Source organism: Podarcis tiliguerta, assembly GCF_965153285.1.
Source record: "Podarcis tiliguerta genome assembly, chromosome: 14".
Taxonomy (NCBI): Eukaryota; Metazoa; Chordata; class Lepidosauria; order Squamata; family Lacertidae; genus Podarcis; species Podarcis tiliguerta.
In genome coordinates this window covers 47,100,377-47,119,008 of record NC_139547.1, presented here as the reverse complement: position 1 = coordinate 47,119,008, position 18,632 = coordinate 47,100,377, and the positions used below count along the sequence as shown (strand labels likewise).

General features: G+C 46.9%; 3 protein-coding genes across 10 annotated transcripts in view; 2 read left to right on the top strand and 1 right to left on the bottom strand.

The window, feature by feature from the left end:
- PRPSAP2 (phosphoribosyl pyrophosphate synthetase associated protein 2) overlaps positions 1–4,117 on the top strand; it is a 38,719-nt gene extending 34,602 nt beyond the window's left edge. For all 8 annotated transcript variants that reach the window (XM_083413698.1, XM_083413695.1, XM_083413696.1 and 5 more), the window contains exons 11-12: positions 194–340; positions 2,973–4,117. In XM_083413698.1, the coding sequence (XP_083269824.1) occupies positions 194–340; positions 2,973–3,131 (306 nt within the window). In that variant the 3' untranslated portion in view covers positions 3,132–4,117. The remainder of the gene's footprint in view (positions 1–193; positions 341–2,972) is intronic.
- LOC310664458 (uncharacterized protein) overlaps positions 1–18,632 on the bottom strand; it is a 541,032-nt gene that overhangs the window by 390,307 nt on the left and 132,093 nt on the right. The gene's annotated exons all lie outside the window — the stretch shown is intronic.
- Positions 5,987–18,632, top strand: part of SLC5A10 (solute carrier family 5 member 10) — a 118,020-nt gene continuing 105,374 nt past the window's right edge. Inside the window, exons 1-5 of the mRNA XM_083413536.1 lie at positions 5,987–6,348; positions 7,736–7,807; positions 9,649–9,753; positions 11,036–11,095; positions 12,443–12,547. Of these exons, the coding sequence (XP_083269662.1) occupies positions 6,232–6,348; positions 7,736–7,807; positions 9,649–9,753; positions 11,036–11,095; positions 12,443–12,547 (459 nt within the window). The 5' untranslated portion in view covers positions 5,987–6,231. The remainder of the gene's footprint in view (positions 6,349–7,735; positions 7,808–9,648; positions 9,754–11,035; positions 11,096–12,442; positions 12,548–18,632) is intronic.

The window sequence follows — 18,632 nt, the reverse complement described above, 5'->3', positions numbered from 1 at the left end:
GACGCTTGAACGTTGCCCACGTGTATCCAATCAGCACCGAGCATATATGGTGCAATAGACCCCAATATACAATAAAAGGGACAGGCTCTTAGCCTCAAGCTTGAGACGCCTCCCACATGCACACCTTCGGCTCGTCTGCCAGTTATTTCCAACCCAACAACTGATAATCCTCTTCTCATGTCCTCTTGGCCAGGACGACATAATAGACGACGTAGACAGCTTCCTGGCTGCTGCTGAGACGCTCAAAGAGAGAGGCGCCTACAAGATTTTTGTCATGGCCACCCACGGCCTCCTTTCCTCGGATGCCCCCCGGTTGATAGAGGAGTCTGCAATCGACGAGGTAAGCAAGCAGAATGGGCTCGTTTCCCCCGAAATGGCAGCGTGTGCCTACGGATGCTAACTTTGCAAACTAGATGAGCTCTAGATCGAGAGGATCTGACTCGGATTCTGTAGCCACAAAGCTCCTAAAACTACCCATATTTTTTTCCTGGGAACAGTGTGTGTGGGACTTTCGCGTTAAGTGTGGGATGAGGCGCTTGAGACAACAGCTCTTGGTTGTGAAAATGACAGTGTGAGGGGATCTTGCAGGGAGCTTCCAAAGCTGAGGGCCTTAGAAAAAACTGCCGACATTTGCCTCACGCAAGTGAGGTGGTGAAGGGGGGGGGGCATTTTTGTGCCCCTCTGAAAATGGCAGAATTTAGCATTTGTAAGCCAGTTTACACACAGAGAGAGCAAAAAAGGAGCATCAAGGCAACTTAAAAACCACCAATAAAACTTTACTGATAGAACAAGCCGAGATCTACAGATTGTTGTGAGCTGCCCTGAGATCTACGGATGTATACACCATTTAATAAGTAATGATAAGAGCAATGGAAATGTTGGGGAACCTACTGGAAATAAACGGAATCGGGGTCTAGCAAAGCCACCAGTCTTTTTTCCAGAGACCTAAAAACCCCAGTTTTTTTAAACAGTCCAAATAAGCATTTCCTCACCCTCCTCCAGCCACGATGCTGTTCCTTTCTGGGCCTTCAGGTGTTCTGTAGCAAGCACAATCCGTGGCTACACAGACCTGCCTAGAAGTGTGTGCGCTTAGGCCCTGGCTGCTGATTCAGCAGCTGCTCCTCTGTTCAGACTTCTCATTCTTGCATCCTGCCCTTAAAGGTCAGCGCATAGTTAACCTTTGGAACATGCTGCCACAGGAAGAAGTGGCGGCTGCCATCTTGGATGACTTCAAAAGAGCATTAAGAGCATTAATTGCTAAAAACTGGGGAAAAAGAAACTGTGCCAACAAAAAAGGAACGGCAAGACAAACTGTTAGAGTATATTGAACTGGCTAGTTTAACAGAGGCAATTAGATCACACTAGACAAGAGTTTCAAAAAGCATGGGGGGAATTCAGAGAATACTTCACAAAACAGTGCCCTAAAATACATATCTGGACTTGTTTCAAGTAATGTCTGCAGGAGACTTTGTGGATATTTAAGTTACAATTAGAAAAATCTTAATAATTATTCATAAAGGAAACAGCTTATAAGAAGTTAATGAGGCCAGATAAAGGAAGTCTTTTATTTGGTTGTTTGTATTGTTGTATGTTATGCTCATTGTATGTTATGTTCACGTTTAATGAGGGTGGGTTTCTGTATTAGGGTGGGGTTATGTTATGTTGTAAATAAAATTCCAATTTTTATTTTTTAAAAAAAGAGCGTTAAGACAAATTCCTGGAGGATAAGGGGTATCATGGCTTGTAGCCAGGATTGCTGCGCTCTCCCACCACAGCCAAGAGGCAGCAATGCTTCCGAATACCAGCTGCTGGAAGCCACAGGAGGAAGAGAAGCTCTTGTGCTCGGATCCTGCTTGTGGGTTTTCCACGGGCGTCTGCTTGGCCACTCTGAGAACAGGATGCTGGACTAGGTGGGCCAGGAACCCAGATCCAGCAGGCTGCTCGGATCAGATGGGGCCAGAAGGAAGCTGTTAAGTCCTACAAGATCCCCAAGGCATAGGTCTGGCTGAGTGTGGCTGCTGTGAGGTCACAGTGGCTGAGTAGGAGATTTGAACACAGGTCGCCCTGGTCCAAGTCTATTCAGCATCTCACATGGTCTCTCTGACCCCTCCTCTTCCTTCCTAACTCCCAACACAATTCTTATAGTTTTTTATATATACACCTCCTGTTTTAATAATTTTTAGCTTTCCAAAACGTCCTGCAGGTTTTATTTATTTATTTATAAAATTTCTATACCGCTTTATATGTTTAATAAAAATCTCAAAGCGGTTTACAGCATATTAAATCAATAAAACATTAGCCGGTGATGTTCCTCTGGCCTCATGAGGAGCCTCTTCAGTAGGGCTGGTGAGTGTGGGCCTTGCCCCCTAGGCCAGGTGGAAAGAACCTTGTAGGGAGCGGCCTTCACGCTCACAGCCGGGCAATGTTCCTCCAGCCTCATCATTTTAAATGGCTGTACATATTCTGGTCTATGACCATAATAAAGATTTGATTTGATTTGATTGACTCCCAACACGAAGCAAAATGGGATAAACTGAAAAACTTTCCTGTTTCTGATTTTAAATCCAGTACTAAAAAGGTAAAGGACTCATGGACAGTTAAGTCCAGTCAAAGGTGACTATGGGGTTGCTGCGCTCATCTCGCTTTCAGGTTGAGGGAGCTGGCATTTGTCCACAGACAGCTTTCTGGGTCATGTGGCCAGCAGGACTAAACTGCTTCTGGCGCAACAGAACACCGTGATGGAAACCAGAGCGCACAGAAACGCTGTTTACCCTCCTGCTGCAGTGGTACCCATTTATCTGCTTGCACTGGTGTGCTTTCGAACTGCCAGCAACAAGCTACAAGGAAGATGTACCACTCTCTCCTTTGCAGCTTTGTTTAGAAGTGATCCCAAGGTGTTTGTGGCTGCGACTCTTCCTGCCACCTTCTTAATTTCCAACCTCCCCCCTCACTCTCTTTGCCTCTCTTCCCAGGTTGTGGTCACCAACACAATTCCTCACGAGATCCAAAAGCTCCAGTGCCCCAAAATTAAGACGGTGGACATCAGCATGATCCTTTCGGAGGCCATCCGCAGAATCCATAACGGGGAGTCCATGTCGTACCTTTTCAGGAATATAGGCCTGGATGACTGACTGGTTCCTTGGAAGGCTTTGAGGAGGAGAAGAAGAGGAAAAATATTTTCAGGGGCCAAACCGGACATCTACACAGAAAACCGAGCTGTGAAGCATCGTGGCTTAAACTTTGTCCTTCAATGGAGCCCACTTTGTTTAGTTGCTTTCCTTCCCCATGACTTAAATTTAGTAGATGAAATTTCTAGAACCTTTTTCTTCTTTTTTTGCAAAAAGACTTTTATTGGGGGGGGGGAAGAACAAAAATCTAGTCTGTTACGTTTAGCTGCACCATTGGTTAAGGACATGGTCCTTTTTGAGAAGTTATTGAGCCTCCTTGAAATGCATTGGGGGCTGTGCAGGAGAGCACCCTGCGTCTCTTGAGGGTTTGGGTGACCAGGGGTCCCAACCGCGTTGTTTTGAAAGAGAAGCCCTATCCCCCTGGGCAATGACTCCCCTGGTGAGAGACCCGCAGGGCCTGTTCCCATAGAACAGGTTATCCTCGTCTGCCTGTAAGCGAAAACTGTAGCCTTGCGTCCTGTGGGAGTCAGAGGACACGGAAATAGCAGTCGTGGGCTGGAACAACAGCATGCTCAGTCTCCTGCCTCTCCTGGTCATTTCAATGAGGTTCGCGCAGGAGAACTTCCTGGGAGATGGAGCTCTAAGGGTACAAATTCACACGCACACACACAAACACACACACCTCTACCTTGGAGAAAAGGGTCACGGCTCCTACGTGCTCACATTCCTTTCCTCCCCGAATCAGCTTGCTTGCAAGTGCTTTGAAGGGTTAATTACATAACGATTCTTTTATCTTTTTCTTTTTAATATATAAAAAAAGCTACTGTATAAAGTTCGCATCTGACAAGCCAAAAAAGTAAAAAAAAAAGTTGTACTGTTGTACGCAGTTCAGTGACATTTTTTGTAGAAGTGCTTTTATAGGAAAAGCATATGGAGTATGCACTGGTATTTATTTTCTGCAATGAGAAGAATAAATGACTTTGTTTTTGTGTGAGCTTCTTAGGAAATATTTGTTCGGCGGTTGTGTTCTTTTTGTCAGCGGAACAATATTCCGGGTGATGAGTGTGTGCGTGCCGGCAGCTTTCTGCGCTCCTTCAGTCTCCCCCTCTCAAAAAACCCCACAAAACTCGTTTTGACGTTTTTGCAAGGCTTTTCCCACCTTGCAAAAGGGCAGCAGTGGGCTTCATCTCACCCTTCTGAAATCTTTTTAGCCTTGCTTGCAAACTTCCATTCCCACACCTCCTAATACGCTGTTCAACTGGGCACTCTGCAGAAACAAACCTCCTTAAACCAGCTCACCCATGAGCAACATTGACGTGCGAAATCCCCACCTCGAGAGCGTCAGGTTGGAATTTGATATCTCTTCAGCTGCCCCTGCGTTGAACGCAGAACAGGCTTCAGGAACAGCGTTCCTGGGTTAGGCTTTAACGGAAGCCGCTCATTAAACAGTGCCGCTAGCTAACGAAAAGGCTGACACATTAACAAAAGAGTGTCAATGTTTAGGAAGAAGGGCGGACAAGTTGGCCTGTGAGGGGACAGACATTTGAAGGGAGAATTGCACAAAAATGTCAAGGTGCAGGTTCTGCCAAGCAAGGACCTGTGGAGAGTGTGTGTGTGTGGGGGGGGGGGTAGGATGGGAAGAAACTTGATTCAGTTAGCATTTAAGGCAAAACCCATCTAATTCATCTTTTTCAAAAACCAAGCAGGAACTGAAACACAGCTATCCTTCAACATCCACCCTTCTCTGAATTTTGCAGCGCAGTTCACCAGCCAAAATGTGCTTAAAAACCCACATATTAGTGAATGTATCCTACAAAAATGCTATATATCATGAGAAGTTGCCTTGTGTGTATCGGGGGAAATTGCACGCCAAAATGCATACTAGGAGAAATTTGACCTAGAACGGTGGTGAGTTTCATGAGGGCATTTATTTGGTCAAAATGGTCAAAGGCCTGGAAACGATGCCTTATGAGGAACTGCTAAGGGAGCTGGGCATGTTTAGCCTGGAGAAGAGGAGTTTAAGGGGTGATATGATAGCCATGTTCAAATATATAAAAGGATGTCACATAGAGGAGGGAGAAAGGTTGTTTTCTGCTGCTCCAGAGAAGCGGACACGGAGCAATGGATCCAAACGACAAGAAAGAAGATTCCACCTAAACATTAGGAAGAACTTCCTGACAGTAAGAGCTGTTCGACAGTGGAATTTGCTGCCAAGGAGTGTGGTGGAGTCTCCTTCTTTGGAGGTCTTTAAGCAGAGGCTTGACAACCATATGTCAGGAGTGCTCTGATGGTGTTTCCTGCTTGGCAGGGGGTTGGACTCGATGGCCCTTGTGGTCTCTTCCAACTCCATGATTCTATGATTTATTTATTTTTTTGCTTTTTTAAAAAAGTCACAGATGTGCTAAAGACTGAGCTTAAGACTGGAAAAATGAGAAACTGAAAACGACAAGATCCATCCTTCCCCGGACAGTCATGGATGGGTCAAATACCTTCAGCGGGATAGTCCTGTTGGTTTCACGTTGGATTTATGTGAAGGAGACCCCCAGTCCCCTCCAATGTTTCCCATCATCCCAACATAACCGAGAAAGCGCCACTGTTTTGCGCTGGCAGGGTTTGTCTCTGGCTGTGGCCGTAGGAGGGATCAGAGATTTTTTTTTTTTTAGTTTTGCAGGAGCACATGGTTCAGAAGGGCGCACCTTAGCATTTTGAAGAATGATCCTAAAACACCCAAGTGTGAGCAGGTCGTGCAGCCCCGGGGTCCCTCACTCGGGGGGCAAAGGTGGGGCGTGTGTCCTGAGCCATGCACATTGGTTTGGGTTTTTCTTTTTCTTTTTTCAACGTCCACTGAACTACTTTGTCGGAACAAAAATGCCAGCCAGCATTCAAATTTGCAAATTTAGCCCCACCCCCACCCCGTAGCTCTGATTAACCCTCAGTTCATTTGTATCTGCTGAGAAAGCGGGCAGACTGCCCCAGGGCCAAGACAGCTCACCCACATGTACTGCTTCTCGAATCACAAATGGCCAACCCCCAGGCTGTTTAATGATCAATTCCCTGACTCTTGAAAGCGGCTGGCCACTCTTTGTTCCTGGGTCCAGGCACAATGTCCGCAGAAGACTTTCCTCCGGCTGAAATGCCCGCTCCTTCGCCCCACTTCAGCGTTACTGATGTGATCGTCGTCGTGGCGTATTTCCTTTTGAATTTGGCAGTGGGGATATGGGTAAGGTGGGCAAATATTTAATCGGTTTAATGGCCTGATCGACTATGCGACGGCTTCAGTTGACCAATGGCACTGAGCATTCGGGGGATACCATCTTTTTAAAAGAAGCAGTTTGGATTCTGCTGCCTGGGCACAGAACATGCTCAGCCGTATTGGGCTGTTTTCTCTCCCCCCGCCTTTAGTTCCCCCGCTACCAGAATTTGTTTGCATTTCTGCAAATCTAGATGCTCTGCAGAACCTGCCGATATCTCCCTGTTGCACGTAACTGGTGCCATTTTTACTGAGCGCTCACGCCTGAATGTCAGAAATTAGAGGGAGTATTATTATGGTTATTATTACCCATCCTGTCTCTAAAAATAAAGTAAGATTCTAGTCCTCCTGGTTTTGAATAAAGGGTGAAATTAAATAGGAATCTGCTTTGCAGAACATCGGTCCATCTAGTTGGGTGTTGTTTGCAACAGATTCCAACAATCTTTTGCTGAGGTTTTGAACCCCAGGCCTAGGTGGCTAAATCCGACCCTCTAAGCCCCCTCTCAGCTGGCTGCACCTCTGCTTTGCACCCTCCTTTGGTGTCTGTCTCGAAAATGTCTGCCTGGAACAATTATCATCTTTCTGAATCAGAATTTTGTTTATTGCCTGCACCCAAAGGTGCCAGGGTGGGTCAAAGCAATTTAAACACAACTTTTTAGGAACCAGCTGCAGCTTGCAAAGAGTTCCAGCTTCAACCCATGGCATCTAGGGCTAGGAATGCACCCCCCCACCCAATCTGAATTCCCAGAGAGCTGCTGCCAGTCAGTGTAAACAAAATAGAGTTAGATGGGCCAATGTTCAGACTAGGAGTGGGGCTGCTTCCTATGTTCAAAACAAGAAGAGGGTGGGTCTGAAAAATACGCAGCCCAACTGTGAAAGACCAGGGAAAAGAGGCATATCTTCAAAAGTATGATGAGAACCATATAGAGAAGGAGCCAGGCATGCCTCTGTGGGGAGGGATTTCCACAGTTTAGGGGCTGCCACAGAGAAGGCCCTGTACCCGGCCACCCCCTACCCAACTTCTCAGGGTGGTGGAAATATGAAGAGGGCGCCCTCTTCTGATCTAAAGACCCAGGACACACTATAGCAGCCTTTCTCAACCTGTGGGTCCCCAGATGTTGAACTACAACTCCCATCATCCCTAGCTAGCAAGGCCAGAGCTCAGGGATGATGGGAGTTGTAGTCCAACAACATCTGGGGACCCATAGGTTGAGAACCCCTGCTCTATAGGGAAGGAGGTGGTCTTTCTGGTACTTGGGGGCTATTTTGTGGGGCAGGTGGAAATCTCTGTCTGGTTTCCACGCTCTAGACACAGTTTGTCACTCATCCCTGCTTAGTTGTCTCTTTGCCTTTCTAGTCTTCCTGCAGGGCAAACAGAAACACTTTAAGTGGATACTTCCTGGCTGGGAGGAACATAGCCTGGTGGCCGGTAAGTTTGATTTTGGGGCTCCATAAGGTTTCATCCAAGCCTCATAGAGGGCAGTGACTTACATGCATTGTTGGAAAAAGAGCAAGCATCGTCGTCATCCCCCAATATAGGGCAGAAGAAAATGCAGATCTGCATAAAATTTGCACATGCTAATTTCTATTTCTAGATGCATGTTTGGAAAGTCACTTTCGTGGAAAGCAGACCCATTGGAAATAATAGCTCTAAGTGACACGTGCATTAATTTCAGTGGGTCTACTCAGAGTAGGACTATCACTGGGTACAAGCCAACTAGGTAAAGGTAAAGGTACTCTGACCGTTAGGTCCAGTCGTGGATGACTCTGGGGTTACGGCGCTTATCTCGCTTTATTGGCCGAGGGAGCCGGCGTACAGCTTCCGGGTCATGTGGCCAGCATGACAGACGCTTCTGGTGAACCAGAGCAGTGCATGGAAACACCGTTTACCTTCCCGCCAGAGTGGTACCTATTCATCTACTTGCACTTAGACGTGCTTTTGAACTGCTAGGTGGGCAGGAGCTGGGACCGAGCAACGGGAGCTCACCCCGTTGCGGGGATTCGAACTGCCGACCTTCTGATCGGCAAGTCCTAGGCTCTGTGGTTTAACCCACAGCGCCACCCGCATCTCACAAGCCAACTGCTGCAGTACTAATGCCAATACCAATACCATGCAGTTGTTAGTTGGAGTGTCGGACTGGGACCTGAGAGACACTCAAATCCCCACTTGGCTGTGGGCCAGTGCCTGCCTCTCGGCCTAACCTACCTCACAAGGTTGTTGTGGGGGATTAAATGAGAACGGGAAGAATTGGAAGGGACCACAAGGGTCATACATACCAACTGGCTGCGATGCAGGAATCTTTTGCCCAACGTGGGACTCGAACCCACAACCTTGAGATGAAGAGTCTAATGCTTTACCAACTGAAAGATCCTTGGAGGGAAAAAAGTGGTATATAAATACAGTGATACCTCTGGTTATGTACTTAAATCGTTCTGGAGGTCTGTTCTTAACCTGAAGCACCACTTTAGCTAATGGGGCCTCCCGCTGCCGCTGTGCGATTTCTGTTCTCATCCTGAAGCAAAGTTCTTAACCCGAGGTACTATTTCTGGGTTAGCGGAGTCTGTAACCTGAAGCGTCTGTAACCTGAAGCGTATGTAACCCGAGGTATCACTACAATAAATGAATGGACCAGGTGACCTGTGTGCCTCTCAGTCAGGGCCATCTTTACCTGGGGGTGCAAATTCTGGGGGGTGCCCAGCGCCTGCCGCTGAAGCCGCCTAAGCTCTTAACTATCTACCTGTTATGAAATAATAAATAATTTGATCAAGCTAGAAAAATAAAATGCATATATACCTAGGTATTACCAAAATGTATACCTACTGTTTCACTAAAGGACTTTCGACTTTGCGCGCTCATTTACCGAAGACGCGCTGCGCCAGCGGTGGTGCTTGTCATTTTCAACGGCACCATTCATGCAAAATTAACTAAATTTGGGGGCTCTGGGCAGATCTTTGCACCCCGGAAGGCACATAAAGACGGCCCTGCGCTCAGTCCAAACTCTTCTCTGTCCTCTTTCTTTCCGGCACCCGCTTAAAACATTTTTGTTTCACTAGCCTATTGAAAAGTTGCACAAATTTTCATTTTAACTACTGCTGCTTTGGGAGGTACGTTTAAATACCTGATGTTTAACTCTTTCCAATCGATAATTCTAATGCTTTCTTGTTATTTTTTTGTAATTCGCTTAGGGTTTTTGCAATTTGTTTGGAATAATAATAATAATAATAATAATAATAATAATAATAATAATATTGGCTGCTTTTGGCCTGCAGATCGGTGCCTCGCTCTTTGCCAGCAGCGAAGGATCGAGCCTTTTCATTGGACTGGCCGGCACGGCGGCTGCAGGAGGAGTAGCAGTGGCCGGCTTCGAATGGAACGTGAGTAGTGCCGGATTTACGTATAAGCTAAACAAGCTATAGCTTAGGACTCCACTCTCTTGGGGGTCCCAAAAAAAATTTCAAGGGGAAAAAACCCTGGATCTACAATTCCAAAATATAAGATAAAAAACAAATATAATAAAACCTACATACAGTTAGAGCTTCATAATTATTTCACTATTAATATACTTCTTAATTGTGTTTCACTATTAATATACTACCAGTGCTGAAGAAACTGAAATTGACCAATTCTATGAAGACTTACGGGACGCAGATGGCGCTGTGGGTTAAACCACAGAGCCTAGGGCTTCCAGATAAGAAGGTTGGCGGTTCGAATCCCCGCGACGGGGTGAACTCCCGTGGCTCGGTTCCATAGAATCATAGAGTTTGTCAGTGTCCTTCTTGAACTGTGGTGCCCAGAACTGGACACATTACTCCAGGTGAGGTCTAACCAGAGCAGAATACAGTGGCACTATTACTTCCCTTGATCTAGATGCTATACTCCTATTGATGCAACCCAGAATTGCATTGGCTTTTTTAGCTGCCGTGTCACACTGTTGGCTCATGTCAAGTTTGTGGTCAACCAAGACTCCTAGATCCTTTTCACATGTACTGCTCTCAAGCCAGGTGTCACCCGTCTTGTATTTGTGCCTCTCATTTTTTTTTGCCCAAGTGCAATACTTTACATTTCTCCCTGTTAAAATTCATATTGTTTGTTTTTGCCCAGTTCTCTAATCTGTCAAGGTCATTTTGAAGTGTGATCCTGTCCCCTGAGGTGTTAGCCACCCCTCCCAGTTTGGTGTCATCTGCAAACTCCTGCCAACCTAGCAGTTCAAAAGCATGAAGTGCAAATAGATAAATAGGTACCACTCCGGCGGGAAGGTAAACGGTGTTTCTGTGCGCTGCTCTGGTTTGCCAGAAGCGGCTTAGTCATGCTGGCTACATGACCCAGAAGCTGTACGCCAGCTCCCTCGGCTAATAAAGCGAGATGAGCACCGCAACCCCAGAGTTGTTCGCGTCTGGACCTAATGGTCGGGGGTCCCTTTACCTTTACGAAGACTTACAACACCTTCTAGAAATGACACCATAGCAGGATGTTCTTCTCATTATAGGGGATTGGAATGCTAAAGTAGGGAGTCAAGAGATAAAAGGAACAACTGGATGGTTGAACCACTTTGGAAATTTCAGCTAGTGGTTATATCCGAAGCACAAATCCCTTTTCTTTTACACATATGCACCGATGTGTAGGACGACACTTATGTATTTTTATATCTTTTTCCAGGCCACCTTTGTGCTTCTGGCGTTGGCCTGGGTGTTTGTTCCCGTCTACATCTCTTCAGGGGTAAGTTGAGAACTGGCTTTGGTCCTGTCCTTTGGTGTGTGGCCTTTCTGCACCTCCAACAGCTGCTTTTTACGACCTTTCCTGCACTAATTCAGTGCTGCCTGCCCAGGTGGCTGAGGCTCACTGCCTTCTCTGTACAGTGGTGCCTCGCAAGACGAAAAGAATCCATTCCGCGAGTCTCTTCGTCTAGCGGTTTTTTCGTCTTGCGAAGCAACCCTATTAGCGGATTAGTGCTATTAGCGCTATTAGCGGTTTAGCGGCTATTAGCGGCTATTAGCGGCTATTAAAGGCTTAAGGGATTAGCGGATTAGCTGCTAAAAGGCTATTAGCAGCTTAGCGCCTTAGAAAAAGGGGGTGGGAAGCGAAAAAACCCCTCAAGAATCGCAAGACATTTTCGTCTTGCGAAGCAAGCCCATAGAGAAATTCATCCTGCGAAGCACCTCTGAAAATGGAAAACCCTTTCGTCTAGCGAGTTTTCCGTCTTGCGAGGCATTCGTCTTGCGGGGCACCACTGTACTTGGCAATTCAAATAATAATAATAAATATCTTGCAAGGCTCCTGGGTGAAAAGCCACCACAATTTATTTTAACGTGATTCTAATGCTGTGTTTTACGTTGCCGTAACCTGCCCGAGACTGTCAGATAATAAACTGTGCGACTCCCCGGCGAGGCAGGTTTTCCACATTTCTGCAAGAGTTTGTCACCATGAAAATTCACCTGTGTTTTAGTGCAAATTCCTTTTTGGTCATACAATCCAATTTTGGTCATACAATCCAATTGGAAAATTGGGAAAGCTTGTGGAAGGTGGATTTCAATTTCACAACCTGTTATACAATAAAAGAGAACATGATTTTACTGCTGGTACCTCACTCTGGAAAAATTGACTAAGATTTACAAAAAGCAGTCAAACTTATGCTGGAGATGGAAGAGGGAGGTGGGAACCTTTTATCACACATGGTGGGGATGTAAAATTGTAAGGAAATTTTGGAACGAGGTATATGAGGAGCTGAAAAAATTATTCAAGATTCGTTTTTCAAAAGAGCCAGAGGCCTAATATCAAATGAGATAAGAAAAATGTATTCCTTTACCCAACATCTGCCCCCCCCCCCAATATAGGCATTCTTATCCACACTTTTCGCTAAGATGTACTTTTTTGTACACATTATTTGGCTGGAGACAAGCAGCACAAAATTCGGAAAAGTGCAAATTATGCTGTGTTTTGGTTTGCATGCAAAGTGAAAATTGGGCTAGGCTCACGTTAAAATCTGAACGGAGCTGCCATTTTCCCCACCCCGAATTATAACACTGGTGTTTGATTCTTTCCCTTCCTTTCCCTTCCTCCGAACAGATTGTCACCATGCCAGAATACCTCCAGAAGCGTTTTGGCGGGGAGAGAATTCGGATATACCTCTCATCCCTGTCTCTCCTGCTTTCCATCTTCACCAAGATATCGGTGAGTGGCTGCTAGCCAGCGAAATAATGCCTCTCAAATATGGCGGGGCGGGGTCAAAAATATAAATAAAACCAATAAATGAAGTAGACAACCGTTCTGGGGTGTTTAAACCTCTCTGCCCTGCTCAGCCCCCAAGGAAGATGCCAGTTGTTGTTGTTTAGTTGTTTAGTCGTGTCCGACTCTTCGTGACCCCCTGGACCAGAGCACGCCAGGCACTCCTGTCTTCCACTGCCTCCCGCAGTTTGGTCAAACTCATGCTGCTTGCTTTGAGAACACTGTCCCACCATCTCGTCCTCTGTCGTCCCCTTCTCCTTGTGCCCTCCATCTTTCCCAACATCAGGGTCTTTTCCAGGGAGCCTTCTCTTCTCATGAGGTGGCCAAAGTCTTGGAGCCTCAGCTTCAGGATCTGTCCTTCCAGTGAGCACTCAGGGCTGATTTCCTTCAGAATGGATAGGTTTGATCTTCTTGCAGTCCATGGGATTCTCAAGAGTCTCCTCCAGCACCATAACTCAAACTCAACACCATAACTTCGGCGATCAGCCTTCTTGATGGTCCAGCTCTCACTTCCATACATCACTACTGAGAAAACCATAGCTTAACTATATGGACCTTTGTCGGCAAGGTGATGCCAATTACCCGATGCAAAATTGGGGACGGGGCAGTAACCTCTATTTAGCAAATCCGCACAGATCTGCTGAGGAAGTGGGGGGAGAGGAAGGTGTGTAGAATGTGGGGGGGGGCACCCCTGGCTTGCGAACCTCTGGGATTAAAAAAAGAGAGATTAGCCTCCTGTGTTTTTAAATGGCTTGGTAGCCCAGTTGATAAAGCATGAGACTCTTAATCTCAGGGTTTTGGGTTCGAGAGCCAACTTTGGGCAGAAGATTTCTGCATTGCAAGGGGCTGGACTAGAGGGCCTTTGCGGGCCCTTCGAACTCTGTGATTCTGTGGTTTGAAATTATATTTGATTACTGTTTTGATGTGCGTTTGGACACTGCTTTTGGAATAGTGCCTTTTTAGCAAGCAGGCTAGGAAACTAAAAAATAAAATAAACATGGATCCCAGGCTTGATCCCAGATGTCCATATTGCAAGGTAGAGTAATGGCCTCTGCCTGTGACCTTCCCAATGGGTCACTGGGACCTAATCTGACCTACCTATCTCAGATGATGGTTCAGGGGTCATATAGCTCTCTCGTCAGCAGGAGGCACTGTTGGTCAAGTTGCTGTCCCGACCCTGAGCTTCCTGTGGCCTGTTTTCTTTTGCTGAATATTATTCTGCCTCCGTCTGTTTGACACCGGCACACCCTTGCTTGTTTCCCAGAAAAACCTTTGGACAACAGATCTGTTCTCTAAGAGGAGGCTTAAATATACGAAGCACGATCAGGACGAAATTAAGCCCTTTTACATCCCATTGAGTTAAGGGTTGAAGTTCATGCTTAACTTTCCTCGTCGAAAACAGTGGGAATTAAACGAGCGTAATGTTTCTTTATAGGCCAATTTTAAAAGCAATAAACTTCAGCTGAGTCATGTTGTTATGGGGACAATTATTGCTGTTTGGAATAAGTATATATAATGAATGACCTTATTATTATCTCGTATAATATGGTACAAGGAGGGGAGGTTGATTAATGGTTACTATGATGGCTTTTTCGAACCTCCAGCCTCAGAGGAAGTCTACCTCTGAATCCCACTTAATAGATCGGGTGAGGAATGAGATTCAGCTGGTGGACTTAGATCCTTAGCTGCCCTCCCACTCCCAAGGGGCCAGCTTTGAAAGCTGGTTAGGGCTGTTCACCTGCCAGTCACATGACATTACAGTGAAGTCAGGTGACCTGTGCGGTTTGAAATCTAATCGCACTGTGCTTTGCAAGCGCTGGCGATCAGCTGGTCATTGGCAGGACTTGGGGAAGTGGCCAGGTGTCAGTGAACAGCTGATTGACAGCACCTCCTTGCGGCCTGCTTAATGGTGAAGATAGGAAATGCCACTGTGGGGGTTTCTTGGACCAAACTTGGGAGAAGAATTTACGGTGTAAGAAGGTCACAGCAAGAGGTTCTGATGGACACAGCAGGTATAATTAATTAGTTGTAAAGTGGCTGAGCGTCTTGATCACGCCGCATCTAATAAGGTACTTCCTGGGAGGAAGTGTTTAATTGGGAAAAGGAAGGCTAATTAGATTACTGAGAAGATCTGAATGGAGAACCAGGTTCTCAACAACCAGGTTGGTTCCCTAAGGGGACACAGTGCCCAGTCCAAGGACTGAATCGTCCTTGTCTGGTATGAGCATTTGTCACCTCTGTGTAGCTCTTGCTCAGGAGTCAGAATAAATGTGGGCATACCAAAACCTTGCAGATCTAACCTAATAGCCCAAATGGCTTCTTCTTCATCATCATCATCATCATCATAGTAATAATAATGTTGTTGTTTAGTCGTTTAGTCGTGTCCGACTCTTCGTGACGCCCTGGACCAGAGCATGCCAGGCACTCCTGTCTTCCACTGCCTCCTGCAGTTTGGTCAGACTCATGTTTGTTGCTTCGCAAACACTGTCCAACCATCTCGTCCTCTGTCGTCCCCTTCTCCTTGTGCCCTCCATCTTTCCCAACATCAGGATCTTTTCCAGACAGTCTTCTCTTCTCATGAGGTGGCCAAAGTATTGGAGCCTCAGCTTCAGGATCTGTCCTTCCAGTGAGCACTCAGGGCTGATTTCCTTCAGAATGGATAGGTTTGATCTTCTTGCAGTCCATGGGACTCTCAAGAGTCTCCTCCAGCACCAGAATTCAAATTCAAATAATAATAATAATAATAACAATAATAATTATATATTATGTTTCTGCATCACTCAATCTTGGCTCCAGGCCAAATTGGCAAAGCAGTGTAAAAGGTTGTGACCAGATGAATCCTTGTTTATTTATTACAGTGGTACCTCAGGTTACAGACACTTCAGGTTACATACTCCGCTAACCCAGAAATAATACCTCGGGTTAAGAACTTTGCTTCAGGATGAGAACAGAAATCGTGCTCCAGCAGCGAGGCAGCAGCAGGAGGCCCCATTAGCTAAAATGGTATCTCAGGTTAAGAACGGACCTCAGAACAAATTAAGTTCTTAACCCGAGGTACCACTGTATTACATTTATATACCACCGTTATCTCCCAAGGATCTCAAGGTGGTGTTCATGGGTTTCCTCCTCCTCATTTTATCCTCACGACACAACCCTGTGAGGCAGGTCATGCTAAGAGATGGCGACTGCCCCAAGGTCACTCAGTGAGCTTTATGGCTGGGTGGGGATTTGAACCCTGATCTCCCAGGTCCTGGTCTGACACTCTCACCCAGGCACCCCCAAACTCGGCCTTCCAGATGTTTTGGAACTACAACTCCCATCATCCCTGACCACTGGTCCTGTTAGCTAGGGATGATGGGTGTTGTAGTCCCAAAACACCCGGAGGGCTGAGTTTGGGGGTGCCTGCTCTAACCATTAGGCCACATTGTCTCTTGTGTGAGAGGTGTGGCCTGGAGGGGAAGTGATGGAGGAGGTGGAGCCTGGGGAGAAATATACCGTATTTTTCGCCTTATAAGACGCACCAGACCACAAGACGCACCTAGTTTTTGGAGGAGGAAAACAAGAAAAAAACCCTGAATCTCAGAAGCCAGAAGAGCGAGAGGGATCACTAAGCAGTGAAAGCAGCAATCCCTCTTGCTGTTCTGGCTTCTGGGATAGCTGTGCAGCCTGCATTCGCTCCATAAGACGCACACACATTTCCCCTTACTTTTTAGGAGGGAAAAAGTGAGTCTTATAGAGCAAAAAATACGGTAAGTGCAAAATGTAGAGGCCAAGGAGGTCATATTTGGCCCCTGGCCCTGAGCTTCCTCACCCCTGTTTAATGTGTGAAACAACACATCTAAAAAATAAGGACGCTCTGAACTATCCACTTTCATCCCTTTGCTGCTGTAGATTCTTGCAATGTACATTCAAACTTCTGTTGTCATCTTGGGCTCCCCCGTCACACCTAGGTGTGACTTGCAGACTCCCGTCCATTGTTATCCCCACGCCCCTCGCTGGATCTTTCTCAGTTCCCCAAAAGGACATGCCGTCTTGCGGCCGCCTTGCCAAGGCTGGTCCCTGTTCTTTAATTGCATTGCAACAGCTCTCTGAGTCACTCCCTATTCAGCCACGGAGTGACTGGTCCGGTCCGGGAGATTAAGCGAGCATCTCACCCCCTTCACGGGAGATTTGGATAATCTTTGTTGACAGCGAGTTATTGAGATGAATGTCTGCAGACACGCGGGATGGTGTGAAGAGGTGGGGCAATTTATTCAGGCCAGGTATTTTGCTGACGGTAAGCACCTGCAGAGGTCGGGTGCTTGGGAGGCAGCTGGGAGAAATGGACCCAAGCCAACGGGAGAGGCTTTTCCAAGCATGGAGACGGTCAGGGTTAATAGAGGGGCAAGATGTTCCTTTGGGTATCTTGGTCCCTCTACAACAGGGGAGGGGGAAGAAGAAGAAGAGGAAGAGTTTGGATTTGATATCCCGCCTTTCACTCCCTTTAAGGAGTCTCAAAGCGGCTAACATTCTCCTTTCCCTTCCTCCCCCACAACAAACACTCTGTGAAGTAAGTGAGGCTGAGAGACTTCAGAGAAGTGTGACTGGCCCAAGGTCACCCAGCAGCTGCATGTGGAGGAGCGGGGAATCGAACCCGGTTCCCCAGATTACGAGACTACCGCTCTTAAGCACTACACCACACTGGCTTTCAGTCACCACCTGTGGCTGTCCAAATATTGTTGGGACACGGGTGGCGCTGTGGGTTAAAGCCTCAGCACCTAGGACTTGCCGATCAAAAGGTCGGCGGTTCGAATCCCTGTCGTTCAGTCCCAGCGCCTGCCAACCTAGCAGTTCGAAAGCACCCTCGGGTTCAAATAGATAAATAGGGACCGCTTACCAGCGGGAAGGTAAACGGCGTTCCGTGTGCTGTGCTGGCTCGCCAGATGCAGCTTGTCATGCTGGCCACGTGACCCGGAAGTGTCTTCGGACAGCGCTGGCTCCTGGCCTATAGAGTGAGATGAGCGCACAACCCTAGAGTCTGGCAAGACTAGCCCATATGGGCAGGGGTACCTTTACCTTTACCTTACCAGTTTTCAAATGCCCCATCGATAGGGTTGTCAGGTCGGGAGCTTCCCAGATCCTGAGCATACCCTCCAACATTTCTCCAATGAAAATAGAGACACCCTGTTCCATAATCATAATCATATTTATACCCCACCCATCTGACTGGGTTGCCCCAGCCACTCTGGGTGGCTTCCAACATATATAAAAACATAACAAACTATTAAACATTAAAAAAAAAAACCTTCCCTATACAGGGCTGACTTCAAATGTCTTCTAAAATTTGTATAGTTATTTATCTCCTTGGCTCAGGGGTTGCATAACTCCATACCCTCCCACATTTATCCGATGGAAATAGGGACATCCTAAGGGAAAGCGGGGCACGCCAGTGGCACTGTGGGTTAAACCACAGAGCCTAGGGCTTGCTGATCAGAAGGTTGGCGGTTCGAATCCCTGCGGCGGGGTGAGCTCCCGTTGCTCCTGCAAACCTAGCAGTTTGAAAGCACGTCAAAGTGCAAGTAGATAAATAGGTACCGCTCCGGTGGGAAGGTAAACGGTGTTTCTGTGCGCTGCTCTGGTTCGCCAGAAGGGGCTTAGTCATGCTGGCCACATGACCCGGCCAATAAAGCAAGATGAGCACTGTAACCCCAGAGTCAGCCACGACTGGACCTAATGGTCAGGGGTCCCTTTACCTTTACCTTTAAGGGAAAGCGGGATGTTCTGGGATCAAATCAGAAACTGGGACGGCTTCTGTAAATCTGGGTTTGTCCCTGGAAAACAAGGGTCTGTGTTTTCAGGGCCCAGACCTGAGACCTAGGAGACACCCCCGGGGAAGTCATGGGGAGGGAGACAGGGGCTGGCCCAAGAGTTAACCAAGTGAGCTTCATGGCTGAGTGGGGATGAGAATCCTGGTCTCTCTACCAGGCCCTATTCCAACACCACTCAGCCTCGCTTACAGAGAGGCAGAGCTGGAAAGTTTTTACTATTATTC